The sequence below is a fragment of the Lathyrus oleraceus genome, chromosome 2 (assembly GCF_024323335.1).
Source record: "Lathyrus oleraceus cultivar Zhongwan6 chromosome 2, CAAS_Psat_ZW6_1.0, whole genome shotgun sequence".
Taxonomy (NCBI): domain Eukaryota; kingdom Viridiplantae; phylum Streptophyta; class Magnoliopsida; order Fabales; family Fabaceae; genus Lathyrus; species Lathyrus oleraceus.
In genome coordinates, this window is record NC_066580.1 from 429502640 (window position 1) to 429515886 (window position 13247).

A 13247-nucleotide genomic window follows, 5' to 3' on the forward strand; every position below is an offset into this window, starting at 1 on the left:
CCCCTCAAGTCAGACCTAAGCAGAAGGCATCTAAGCATAATGCCCCCATCAAGAAACAACAATGGGTTGCTAGATTAGCTCACACATCTCTAAGGGCATCTACCAGAGAAGACTAGTATTTTGATAGTGGTTACTCAAGACATATGACTGGGATGGAGAACTTATTGGTAAATAGACAACCTCATACTACCAGTTATGTGACCTTTGGTGATGGAGCTAAAGGAAAAATCAAAGGTGTTGGTAAGCTGAACAGTCCTGGAGTTCCAGAACTGAATAATGTGTTGTTAGTAGAAGGACTAACTGCTAATCTCATCAGCATAAGCCAGCTATGTGATCAAGGCCTCAATGTACATTTCACTAAGGAAGAATGTGTTGTGAAAAATGGAGAAAATAAGGAAGTTATGAGAGGATCCAGATCCAAAGATAACTGCTATCTGTGGGAACCTAAAGTCTCAAACTACTCCTCAATGTGCTCCTTAGCCAAGGAAGAACATGAAGTGAAGTTGTGGCATAAAAGACTTGGACATCTTCATTTAAGAGGAATGAAGAAGATCATAACCAAGGAAGCAGTTAGAGGAATCCCAAAGCTGCTTATTGATGAAGGAAAAGTCTGTGGAGAATGTCAGGTTGGCAAGCAAACTAATATGTCACATCCTAAGCTTGAACATCCTACAACATCCAAAACTCTGGAACTGTTGCACATGGACTTAATGGGACCTATGCAGATTGAAAGTCATGAGTTGTCCTCATCTATTATTCCTCATCAAAATGGTGTAGTTGAAAGGAAGAAACAGAAGTGTGTATCATTATCCACTACAGAAGCTGAGTACTTAGCATCTGGTAGCAGTTGTTCCCAATTGGTATGGATGAAACAGATGCAAACTGAGTACAATATCATTCAGAATGTCATGACATTGGATGCTACTCAGTTTGAAAATTTGAGGGGTAAAGTGGGAATATGTCTTTCTGAGGAATTATAGCAACTAATGATGTTAGGTATTTACTGTTTAATAATTCAAATTATTAAACATTTGAGAGTATGCTCTGATTGGTCAACAAATAATAGCTATTACTCTTGCAATAAGCGTTACCTCTTCCATCGTTTCAACTTTCAGTCTCGCAAGCATTCTCTCAAAGAAACTTTTCATTTCGCCTCTAAGATATTCATCATGGCTCAACAATCCAACTCATCGTCCTCCAAGAAAATGTCTGATTCCTCTAGCTCGGAACCATGCAACCCTAACAGAGAAGATCTTGTTGCTGACTCTGTGAATACCTCACATGCAAGAAGACCTAAAGAAACTGTATCAGGCTTCTCCTCAGCAATCGCTCTTGAGGAACGAACCAGAGAAGGTTCCAGGTATGTACACAATGCCATTGCCACTATGGTGACTGGAATACTGTCTGGTAATCATAAGGTCCTTGGGGTTTCCGTTCCCTTAAACACTATTGAACCTGATAGTGTTGCCTATCAAGAAAATATTGAGTCTTTAGGAAAGAATATATATGATGATATTGAGCAAACTGATGCTCATAAGGAGTCAAATGTTGACAAACCCTTAGATAATGTGGCTAGTGAGGAAGTTCATGTCACTCATGATGTCATTAACAACCCTAACTGTGAGGCTGAAACAGTAGACCTGAAGGAATTTTATGATAATGAGTTGTTGTCCTCAGTCGTCCCTAGCATAGCCGAAAGGGTTAGGACTAGGAGAGAAAAGAAAACAGTGGCTCGAAGGTCCCCCAGAAAGAAGATTGATGTTCCAACCTCTTCCAATACAAAGGTGACAGTCGAGAGTTCCCTCAAGAGGAAAGTTCATGGTCCAACAAAATCTTGGAGCAAAGGGGTGCCCAAGAAAAAGAAGACCAAGTCTGTTGCTGTTGAGTCTGACTCAGATGTTCCATGTGATGTCCCTGACACTCTGCCAAAGAAGAAGCCAACCACTAGCAAGCTTGCAGCTAGTGTCCCTGAGGTACCAATTGACAACATATCTTTTCATTTTGCTTCAAGTGTAAACAAGTGGAAATATGTTTATCAGAAGAGGCTGGCTTTGGAGAGGGAATTAGCTCAGAATGTCCTGGAATGTAAGGATATTATGGACCTTATTCAAGAGGCTGGTTTAATGAAGACTGTGACTCAGTTCTCAAAGTTCTATGAGATGTTGGTGAAGGAATTTATTGTCAATGCGTCTGAAGAATGTGCTGATGGGAAGTCTAAGGAATTCAGGAAAGTGTATGTGCGAGGCAAGTGTGTAAATTTCTCTCCCTCAGTGATCAACAAGTATTTGGGAAGGCCTGATGTAGGTCAACCTGAGATTGAGGTGACTGAAAACAAAATTTGTCAAGTCATCACTACTAATCAAGTCAGGAAGTGGCCTCTCAAAGGAAAGTTGGTGGCCAACAAACTGAGTGTCAAGTATGCAATGCTGAACAAGATTGGAGCTGCTAACTGGGTGCCCACCAATCATAAATCTACAATTGCTGTAATGCTTGGAAAATTTATATATGTTGTTGGAACCAAAGCCAATTTTGACTATGGATCCTATATATTTGATCAAACTTTGAAGCATGCAGGAAGCTTCAGTGTGAAAGGGCCTATAGCCTTTCCTTCTCTCATCTGTGGTATTGTTTTGAATCAGTTTCCAAACATCTTAACAGAGAATGATTCTGTGAAGAAAAGAGACAACCCTTTGTCCTTCAGTCATAAGCTGTTCCTAGGTACCCATGTTCCTGACATTGTCATGACAACAGGTGAGACATCACGTGTAAGCAATCAACCAGGTAAAGTTGTTGTCATTGCAATGCTCAAAGAAACTTGCAGGGAGTTAGAGGCAAGGAAGCTGAACTTGGAAAAATTGATTAGCAAGTTGGAGATGACTGAAGGTGATATGCTTGGTGAAGCTGTTGCTGCTGCAGAAGGAGCTGAAAGACAAGGTGAAGAGGGACAAGCAGATGCCAGTCCTTATGATGGCATAAATGATGATGCTAACTCTGAGTTAGATGACTAGATCATTTCCTGTGTTTCTGAAAAGTGTGTGTAATTTTATTTTTGTTGGTCTGTAATATTAAGTGTTGCTTTGGCAACATTTTTGACAAAAAGGGGGAGTAACACCTGTACCCCAGGACAACAGATTTGTTTGAACAAAAGGTTGTTCTAAACAAAAGGCTATGTTGCTGTCTGCTATCTACTTGTGTCGCTGCTGTTTGAAGTTTAACTTCTATGTGTGCTGAGTGTATTAGCTAATTTGATTCTCTGCTTGGATGTGTATTTTCCGCTGCTGTGAACTCTGTTGTGATTCCAAGTTGTTTTAGCCAAAAATTTACCAAAGGGGGAGTTTGTAGATGTTTTTGATTGACTGCATTTTGTGTTAAAACACTAACTGTACTCTGATGTCTTGACTGATGTCATGACATGCTTGAGTAGTCTGCTGCAGGATTAGCTAATACAGGATTTACTGAATCTCAAATTGAATGTTATGACATTCATCCCTGACATCAGATACTGAATTATAGGCCAGTCAGTTTTTCTGGTATAGTTCAGTATTTATTTCAGGCTGCTGTTTCAGGAAACCAACAACTGAGCTAGAATTAAGAGACCTAGCATATGGCCTATGTTCTGGACGTCAAACTGAATGTTATGACATTCATTCTTGACAGCATATGCTGAAGTGTAGGCTAGTTAGTTTTTTCTGTTATGATTAAGTATTTATCTCAGGCTATTTTTCAGGAATCTAACAGTTGAGCTAAAATCCAGGAAACTAACAACTGTGTTATAATTAAGAGGCCTAACAAATAGCCTATTTGTTAGAACCCTAATATGTGGAAATTAGGTTAACTTGCTTGACCTTAATTTTAGGAAATTCAAGTACAAGGCCCAAGTGCTGCATTATAAAAGGATGGCAATCCTACTTTCAACAACTCAGGGGTTTGAAGCGTGAAGAATTTAATATATCATCATATATCATGGCTATACTTTTTGTGTGTCTTGTATTAGGTTTTACTTGTGAGCCAAGCAACTATCACTTAGATGATTGCATTGGACTAGGGTGTTCATTGAGTTGTAATTGTTGTGTCACTCTAAGCTTGTAAGCGTGAGTGCTGTGTTTCTTGATTAAAGCTTTTAAGCACAATCAAGAGTTGTTTGAAGTATAACTTCGCCATTGACTTTAAACTTATTAAAGGTTGTAATCACTGTGGTGATTGAGGGGGAGTGAGTAGGAACTCAGGTCTTAGTGTAGATTGAAATTGCATTGGGTAGGTCTTAAGTGATAGGATTAAACAGTTGGTTTAAGTCCTGAATTAATATCTCTTATAGTGGATTTCCTCCCTGGCTTGGTAGCCCCCAGACGTAGGTGTGTTTGTCACCGAACTGGGTAAATAATTCCCTGTGTTATTTACTGTCCTTTACATTTACCTTCTGTATACATTCCTGTCTACGCAGAATTGGATGTCATAACATCCAGTGTGACATCGATAGTCTGTTACAAGAATTTCAATTTTGCTGAAGAGTCGAAATGGTTAGTTATGGCCACAAAGATCTCGACGAATTTGATTTGTTGAAAAGTAGTATTAACTTTGGTCGAAATTGTAATTAGAGAGAGACCAAGAAGTTAGTTGATTTTTTAGGACTTGGTGAAATTCAGAGTTCCCAAGTTGTTTATTCTACGCAGTCGAATGAGGTGTAAATGGATAAGATCAGACAATTATTTGAGGACACATGGGAGTCTGTCGAATACGATGGTTGCATGGAGACAAACATGTGACATACTTTGCTTAATCGACTGTTATAGACGGTTAACTTAGGATTAATATATAAGTAGTGTTCACTTTTAGTTTTCGGGGTCCGCAATTACACAAATTCTGCAAAATTTAAAGTATCCGTGTGTTTGTGAGAAAAGAGTCAAGAATGTATGTATAATGTTCCACTTTTACAAATTAAAGTCTTTTTTTTTTCAAATCATTTATTGCATTGAATTTTATTTCCGTCATTCTTTAAGTTTCTTTACATTTTGATTTCACTGTTTAATTTATTATTATTCTCAAACTTTATATTTCGACTTTGATGTCAAACTTGTTTAAAACTTATAATTCACACAAATATGTCATGAGATCTTTTCGAGTTTAATCCCTTAAGTAAATTGAAACTCGTTCTTGTTTATTAAATTTCACAGCAAACACATATATTAAAAATGATTAAATAATATATAAATAAAAAATGATGATACAAGTGGTAAGGTAAAATTCTAGAAAAAAATAATTAGAAAAGTGATAATTTGGATGTATGAAAATAACTTGGGTATATAAACCGACTAAGGCCGTCACGAAGAAAACAATATTGCAACGTGAATTTATAATCCCGCAAGTGATAAAAGGAGAGTGGGTAAGCGGCTGTTAATAACATCCATAAAGTATGACTATTAAAAATAAGGCATAATTAGTCACCAAGTTCCTCAACTTAATTTAATATTCCACTTTAGTCTTTTACCTAAAAATATATGATCTTTTCCGTCAAATTTTTGTTTAAAATCGTTAAGTTTGCTTACATGATTTTACAGCAAGACTTAAGGTACATTGCTGACTCAGCCTATATGCTGACGTGGTTTTACAACAAGATTAAAATTCAAATTTAAACCGCATAGAATTTAAAAATCAAATCGTTAATAATGTCTAAAAAATATTACTCTTCATTATCCATTTTCATATAGAATCAAAGCAATAATATCATATTCATGTCACTCTGCTTAATTATTTGCTGGCACCAAGGTCTTTCAACAAGGTCACAACAACAATAAGATCAATTTCACTCATAAGTCCCTAAATCAACAATGGTCTTTTCCAACTCCAGTTCAGTTGCACTCAGAAGTCCCCCAAGCAACATTGATCTTTTCCAACTCCAGTTCAGTTGCACTCAACAATCCCCCAAGCAACAATGATGTTTTTCAAGTCCAGTTATATGAAAAGTAAGATTTATTATGACAAATAAGTCATGACTTGTAATCGGATGACACATATGATGAATGCTATATACATAGGTTCTCATACCTTCAAAATAACTCCAAGAAAAATGGTCAAAATCAAAACATGATATTAGGGGACTATATTGTAACGTTTTCTAAAAAAATGACCAAAGGTAGTGTCTTGCCTGACCATTTGGAACGTTACAATATAGTCCCTTACAGTAACTTTTTTTTTATAAAAAAATGAACGTAAGAGACTATTTAGGCTACAATACGATTTTAAGGGACTATATTGTAACGTTTTCTAATTAAATGACCAAAGCGAAATAATAAATTAAGTTAAAGAACTAAAAGATGAATTAAACCTAAAAATAAATTAAAAAGGTAAATACTTTTTTTTCCTTAAGTATACACTTGGGTTCAGATTGACCATTAATTTTTTTTCATGTCAGATAAATCCTTTAATTCTTTAAAACATGTCATGTTAGTCTTTTTTATTTAATTAACGATGAGTTTAACGTCCGATTTTTGAATTTTTTAATAGCTAATGAGACAAAAGAACTAACAATTACATGATAAGTTAAAAAAAATTAAGAGACAAATCTAACACAAAATAATTAAAGAACAAATCTAAATCAAATATATAATTAAGGGAAAAAAAAGGTATTTTATCATAAAAAAACTATTCGTTGTTTATGTAGATGCAGACGACGACGTATAAGCCCCCACTGTATTTTTGTTCCAATTTAATTAACATAGCGCGTGAAGCGTGTATGAAACGCGCATCAAACTCTGCCGTTTCGACAAAAAATTCGCGTATTTTCTGAAAATTCCGGCGAAACTCAAAAGGGGACAAACAATTTAGGGTTTTTCAAAATTCAATTTAGGGTTTTCTCTGCTTACACTGTAAGCTCACTCTTCAATCCCAATACACACAGGTAATTTCTACATTTCGATGTTTCTTCTATTTTGTTCACTTTTAATTTCGCCTCAGTGAGTTAATAACCATGAAAATCAAAGCTTTATCTTTTCTGGGGGTAAGTAAACCATGGTTGTTTCATTAATTGGTTATTTGCTAGGGTTTAGTATTCAGGGGAACAAGGTTTCGCTCTCTCTTTTTTTTTTACCTTTTGTTTATTTTGCGTTTTTTTTGTGTGGGTTGGAGGTGGAGACTGAAGTTATGTTTTTCTTAGGAGGTTGCTGTGTTTGCATGCTTGATTAAAATTTGGAAATGAGTGATACAAAAGAAAGCGAGGAAGTTAGCCATAGTCAGAGCATGCCCACGCCTGTTAATATAGAGGAAGCTGGCCATGTCATTGGTGAAAATGGAAGTCCAAACCAAGCTTCAGCTAGTCCACATTTAAGAGATGACCATCAGATGATTATAGATAATCTTGCTGGCTTGGATTCATATCTTGATCAAGAGATGCATCTTGAAGTTCAACCTGTTACTGCAGAAGAAACTTATGTATCATATGATGATAAATATGAGAGGGAAGAACTACTTTCTGTGGATGAAAATGTGAAACCGAAGGTTGTTTCAGAAGACATTGCACAAGAAAATGTTCAAGATAGTCTTCACTTAGTCCCAGTTGAGGTTGATGATCAGACTCTGAATACAACTGAGTGTGAAGCTGCTTCTGTTGCGAAGGTGGAAGCCAAAAGACTTCCTCAGAGTAATAATGGGGTTGAGAATGATGATACTGCATGTCAAAATAGTGTTAATGATGGCGATGCTGAAACGACAGGGATGGAGGTTGATGTGAAGCCTGAAGTTTGTGAAGCGGCTGATAGTAAAACTTGTGATAATGAACTTATATCGTCAAGTCATAACAATCCGACGCCTTCTGATGCAAATGAACCTATGCCGTCAAGTCATAATGATCCTATTACACCACAACCTGCCCATGCTGAAACAGGGCCAGAAGTCAAGAATGTTTTAGAAGTTGAAAGTAGTAAGGCCGGTGAAGAGCAAGCTGATGAGCATGCAGATAACGGGAACTCAGATTCGCAGCAGAACATGTTTTTCTTGGATGCTGATCATTATTATGATGGTAATGAGTCGGGAACGGAAGAGGACCAAGCAGTTTTTATGAAGGAGCTTGAAAACTTCTTTAGGGAGAGGAGCATGGAATTCAAACCTCCCAAATTTTATGGGGAAGGTCTTAATTGCCTTAAGTGAGTTATATGTGTTGATTTAAACTTTTAGATCTTTGAATATGACATAAATAAGTTCACCGAATTCTAAAATGTTGTCACTCTGGACTAATGCTTATTTGGTGAAACATAAGGTTATGGAGAGCTGTAATGAGATTGGGAGGCTATGAGAAGGTATTGATTTATTTATTTTTCATTTCTGCTGAATGTTTCATACACATTTATGTAGTTGGTTTTGGAAAAACAATTAAATATTGTAGAGGTTCATAGTGATTTCAACTAGTGGTTCATGGTTAAGCTTGTTGGTACATGGAATGAGGAATTATCATGAATATAATTCATGTATGTGAGAAGGTAATTGTGATTTCTTGTGAAGTGTGAAAACAAATATAATTCAAACACATGGAACATCCAATTTTGTTTAGAGATTTTAAATTTCCAATTATCATAATTTCTTATGAAAATGGCATTCAAAACATATGCATTTTTCAAGATGGTTGGTTTACTTAATTACTGGAAGAAGGATACCAGCCTGCCCTATTTTCTACTCCATCAACCTGGAATCTTTTTTGTTTGATTAATAAATTAATAGTTGATTTTGATGCATTTAAAAGTTTATAAATTTGGCTACTTAACTTAAAACGTATAATTTTCTTTTAATTCCTAAGTTTCAAGTGATCTTGCTTCAGATGTTCGAAGTTTTAGGCAATATTTTTTGAGCCAAACTAGCACTTATAGAACTTTAGAATCCATTTTCTTTATTTCAAGCAAGTTGTTTTCATTGTTTATAGGATATATACCTAATTGACTTGTATTTATGAATAGGTAACCTCATGTAAGTTGTGGCGGCAAGTGGGAGAGTCTTTCAAACCTCCAAAGTAAGGACTAACTTGCATTTCATGTCTTGTTCAGATCTTGTTCATGACTCTGAAATTTTGATGTTTCCATAAATTTCAGATTTGCGTTTGTGCTGTGTTTATTTTTTTAAGTCTTATTTGATGTCAAATTTGTGATATGTGTTGTGTCTAATCTGCTTAGAGTTTTTGTTTGGACCTAACTTAACTCCAAAAGCTAGCTTACGGAGTGAGGTTGCTCCTCTTACAATCTTTGTTCTTGTTCATGCCGAATCACTATCCAATTTGAAACTCTCAATACCCCCTCCCTCATGCCTATAACTGGACATTTGAACCGTGAAGTTTTTATGGTTGGACATTCGCCGGTGATCCAGCGGACCCATGATAAGCTTTGATATCATAGAATTCTGGTTTACTCCTAACTTAACTTGAAAAGCAAGCTCTTTGGGCGAGAGTTGCCCCTACTTACTGTATAGGTGATATCAATATCCAATGCGAGACTCTTACAGTTTACTCATTACCACACATTTCTTACCATATTGCAATGACAGCTCGTGTTGAAAAGTTTCTTGAGAGCAATTTATGTGTTGGTCACAGTTTTATGCAAGGCTGTGATGGGTGCCTATGTTTAATTATTAATTTTTGATAAATTTTCATATTGATAGAAAAGCTTATTTCCGTAGCTTTCAATCAGTTGTTTTTATTTTTTAAGAGATGGGTTGCACGTGTTTAATCACCCTTTTCTGCAGATCCTATTGAGCTGCATCTTTTTCCTTATATTTTTTAATTTTTCTTTGGGGCGGGGGTTGGATAGGGATGTTGGATACCGTGAACTGCTTGGATAAACCTGATTATTCTAAAAAAATGTACTAATATTGTCCTCTCTATTCATCTTATGCAGGACATGCACCACAGTTTCCTGGACTTTCCGGGGATTTTATGAGAAGGTGATTCTTGATTAATAAGTTATAATTAACCCTTTTATTTAAAACTTTACATTTAAAAATCACAAATATAGTTTAGATCCATGCTTGTTGACGTCCCTTCCTAGTTTATGAGTGGATGTTTTGTTTGGACGTGAGTTTTGACTCTTGATGTCAAGAATATATTCATAGACATTTACACAAATGGCATGAACGGTTTGTGTTATCATACTGTCTTCTGATTGGTAAATGATAAATATACCAGTGATGGCCGTATTGGAGAATATTTATGCCGTTTATGCAGTAGCCTACGACCAAAATTTTCTCTTAATATAGTTAACACTTAACTGTGGCATGGGCTATAGTTGTTTCGTTTCTTATGGTTGACTTCAAATATTAGTCTTAAACCATGCTTTTAAATCTAAGATAATATATACATTTATTTTGATTGTATAATTGAAAAAACTGTATCTGATAGTGTGTACCTTCAGAATGATGCAATCTGTAATCCTCTCCTTTTTAACACTTATTTCGTTGTTGTTGTTTCCAAAATATTACTCTAGGCCCTTCTTGATTACGAAAGGCATAACATAAAAGGTGGCGAGCTGAGTGTGCCTATCGCTTCTCCTCCAGAGCCTGTGAATGTTGAAAATCAGGTAATGTGATTTATATTTGATTTCTTTAGCATGAACAATAATGATACTATATAAGGAGCATTCCCATCACCATGATCTTACTAACTGAATGTATTTGATTAACTAATTTTGTATTTGAAATTGAAACAACTTGTAATGAAAATTGTAGTGGGAGAATTTTTGAAAAAAAAACAGCAACTTCATTCCGAAACTTGAGAAAAACAGACATGCATATACTTCACTTTGATTGCCTGTCAATCATTTGCTCTAGTTTAAGAGACATGCATATACTATAACTACCCGCGTTTCACGGTAATTTTGAAATGATGGTTGTATCTAGGCTTTAGCATCAGGTAGAGCCCGGAGATATGCTGCTGAACAGGCTATGCGGGGTTGGCACTCACAACGTCTTCTTGGCAATGGTGAAGTTAGTGACCCTATTATAAAGGTGGTGGGATTTGGAAGTTATTTTTACTCTTCCAAGTTCTTTTTCATATCTGTGTTCTTACATCCATAGAGTTGTTTGATGCTTCTGTTTTTCTCAGGATAGGAATTCGTTGTCTGTGCAAAAGCGAGAAAAGCAGCTTAAGAATATCAGTATGGATCTTCATCGTTGTACTATAATTTTTAATTGCTCTAAGTGTTACCATGTCAGAGTATTCTCAGTATTGAATCACACCCGTTATTGACTCAGATATACTTAAACGTAAGAAGCCGTCTTATATGGATAATGCTGCAGTCAAAGCAGCACGCAGTAAACCATCTAAACCACAGTTAAGACACAGTTACTTCTTTCTACCTTTCATTGTTTGTTGTACTTGCTTACTTGTTTGTGTAGTTAGACAGTGAAATGTGTTGTATAACCATAAGAGTTTTTTTTTCTTTCTACGGAACTATATTTCATTCACTACTAGCATGCCTATGCTGATATATGTGGTTGATAGGTTGGAAACAGCTGTGGTTGACATTGGACCTCCTGCTGATTGGGTAAAAGTCAATGTACAAAAAACTGTGAGTTTCTTACTCTTTGTATTCAAAATAATATATTATAAGTTGTATATGTAGTTAATCATCTCAATGAATACTTGTGCAGAAAGATTGTTTTGAGGTATATGCTTTAGTTCCTGGCCTTTTGCGGGAAGAGGTACTGCACATTCCGATTGCTTTATCTTTAATATCCATTTACCTGTATTATGATGAAAATTAAGCTGTCTATTTAACTATTTCATTCCCATGAGAGTTGCTATTGGTGGTGTGCAAAACTCATGGTGGAGTGGGTGGGAAATTCTGGTTATACAAGGACAATATTGCACATTTCTAGCTTATTCTGTAATATTCTCCTTCAATCTTGAGCAATAAACAAATCCGAGAAAGTTGATTGCTTGATATTTTGTAAATTTCTTGATGCTTTGTAAATATCCATAGTAAAATAGTACTGTAGGCCTAGTCTATATAATGAAACTAAACAAGTATTAGTGCTCGTCCTTCAAAATTTCGAGGGTATCGGTCATTTGGAGCTACATGCCAGCACATTGAGTAGAAAACTTGAGAACCCTCGAAAAACTGTAGATGTGTGGTTGTCTTCTCCTGAAACTCCACCTTCTTTTAATAGAAAAAAAGTTTGATTTTACATTAGAAGATCAGTGTAAACATTTTACTGCTTAACTCCACCTTTTCTTTTTCTAACATTTAATTTATTTTGTAAGGTCTGTTTATTAGCCTTGCATACAAAAAACCACTATGTTGATAACATAATTTGCAATACTGAAACGGTCTTAAGGATAATCATGCCTAATTTTCTAAACCAGGTTCGAGTGCAATCAGACCCAGCAGGACGTTTGGTCATAAGTGGTGAGCCAGAGCATCTAAATAATCCTTGGGGTGTGACACCTTTCAAAAAGGTGGGATTATCTTCTTTTAAACCATAACTATTTTGTTATTCTGGAATACACCGTCAAATAATCTGATACCCGTACATCGATTGTTGCTCTAATATTATAAATAATTTTATGAATCAGGTTGTGAGTTTGCCCTCAAGAATCGATCCTCACCAGACATCAGCCGTGGTAACGTTGCATGGACAGTTGTTTGTTCGTGTCCCATTTGAACAGTCAGAATAGTGGTATTTTGTTGATGCTTTCATACAAGTTACAGATTTCCTTTACCATTATTCATAGGATAGTTGGCCCAGAAACAACAATGGAGAGGAATTAGTTATGCCTGTAAAACTGTAGAATGTATATTTAATTTAAAATCACCGTACGTTGTATTCTCAAGGATCACAATTTGACCATGTTAATGTTAATATTAGCTAGTTAGGATTTTGTAATGCTGAAATGCTATAAAATTGGCAAGTTGGTTGGTTAGTGAGATTACATTAAAAGCTAGAATGAAAAGCTATGATGAACCTTTTCCTAACCTTACCGAGTTGTCTTAACATTGCTGTCTTCCGGTGCTCACATTTCTACTTGTTTATTTGTTTTTTTCACTTGAAGGTGTCTTAAATGTAATAGTAATGCTGCTTTTTTTATTCAGTGTGAGAAGACTTGGGGCGTGTGTATGAATAAGTAATTTATTTGCAGTTTAAATACAAACATATGATCAATTTTCATAACATTTTATTAAACAGTCTTATTAAACTCATGTCAGTAGTATGTTTAAATAAATGAATAAAATTAAAAATACTCTTAATATATTAACGTTAAATCTAGTTCCAATATA

At 35.6% G+C, this 13247-nt stretch overlaps 2 protein-coding genes across 4 annotated transcripts; both read left to right on the forward strand.

The window, feature by feature from the left end:
* Window positions 1-1169: 1169 nt before the first annotated feature.
* LOC127123550 (uncharacterized) lies at window positions 1170-3008 on the forward strand. Its single transcript, XM_051053759.1, has 2 exons — window positions 1170-1898; window positions 2040-3008. Exons 1-2 carry the CDS (start codon window positions 1170-1172, stop codon window positions 3006-3008), a joined length of 1698 nt encoding a protein of 565 aa, XP_050909716.1.
* Window positions 3009-6682: 3674 nt separating this feature from the next.
* On the forward strand, window positions 6683-12985 carry LOC127119953 (AT-rich interactive domain-containing protein 6). 3 transcript variants are annotated; one of them, XM_051050328.1, is made up of 13 exons: window positions 6683-6895; window positions 7151-8135; window positions 8249-8288; window positions 8940-8992; window positions 9870-9915; window positions 10455-10547; window positions 10867-10974; window positions 11072-11123; window positions 11221-11299; window positions 11471-11537; window positions 11620-11670; window positions 12335-12427; window positions 12545-12985. In XM_051050328.1, exons 2-13 carry the CDS (start codon window positions 7189-7191, stop codon window positions 12644-12646), a joined length of 1731 nt encoding a protein of 576 aa, XP_050906285.1. In that variant the 5' UTR covers window positions 6683-6895; window positions 7151-7188; the 3' UTR covers window positions 12647-12985. The 3 variants fall into 3 exon arrangements, with proteins under 3 accessions (XP_050906285.1, XP_050906287.1, XP_050906288.1); XM_051050330.1 differs by having other exon boundaries at window positions 6716-6895; window positions 7123-8135; XM_051050331.1 differs by having other exon boundaries at window positions 6716-6895; window positions 7154-8135.
* The last annotated feature ends 262 nt before the right edge of the window (window positions 12986-13247 follow it).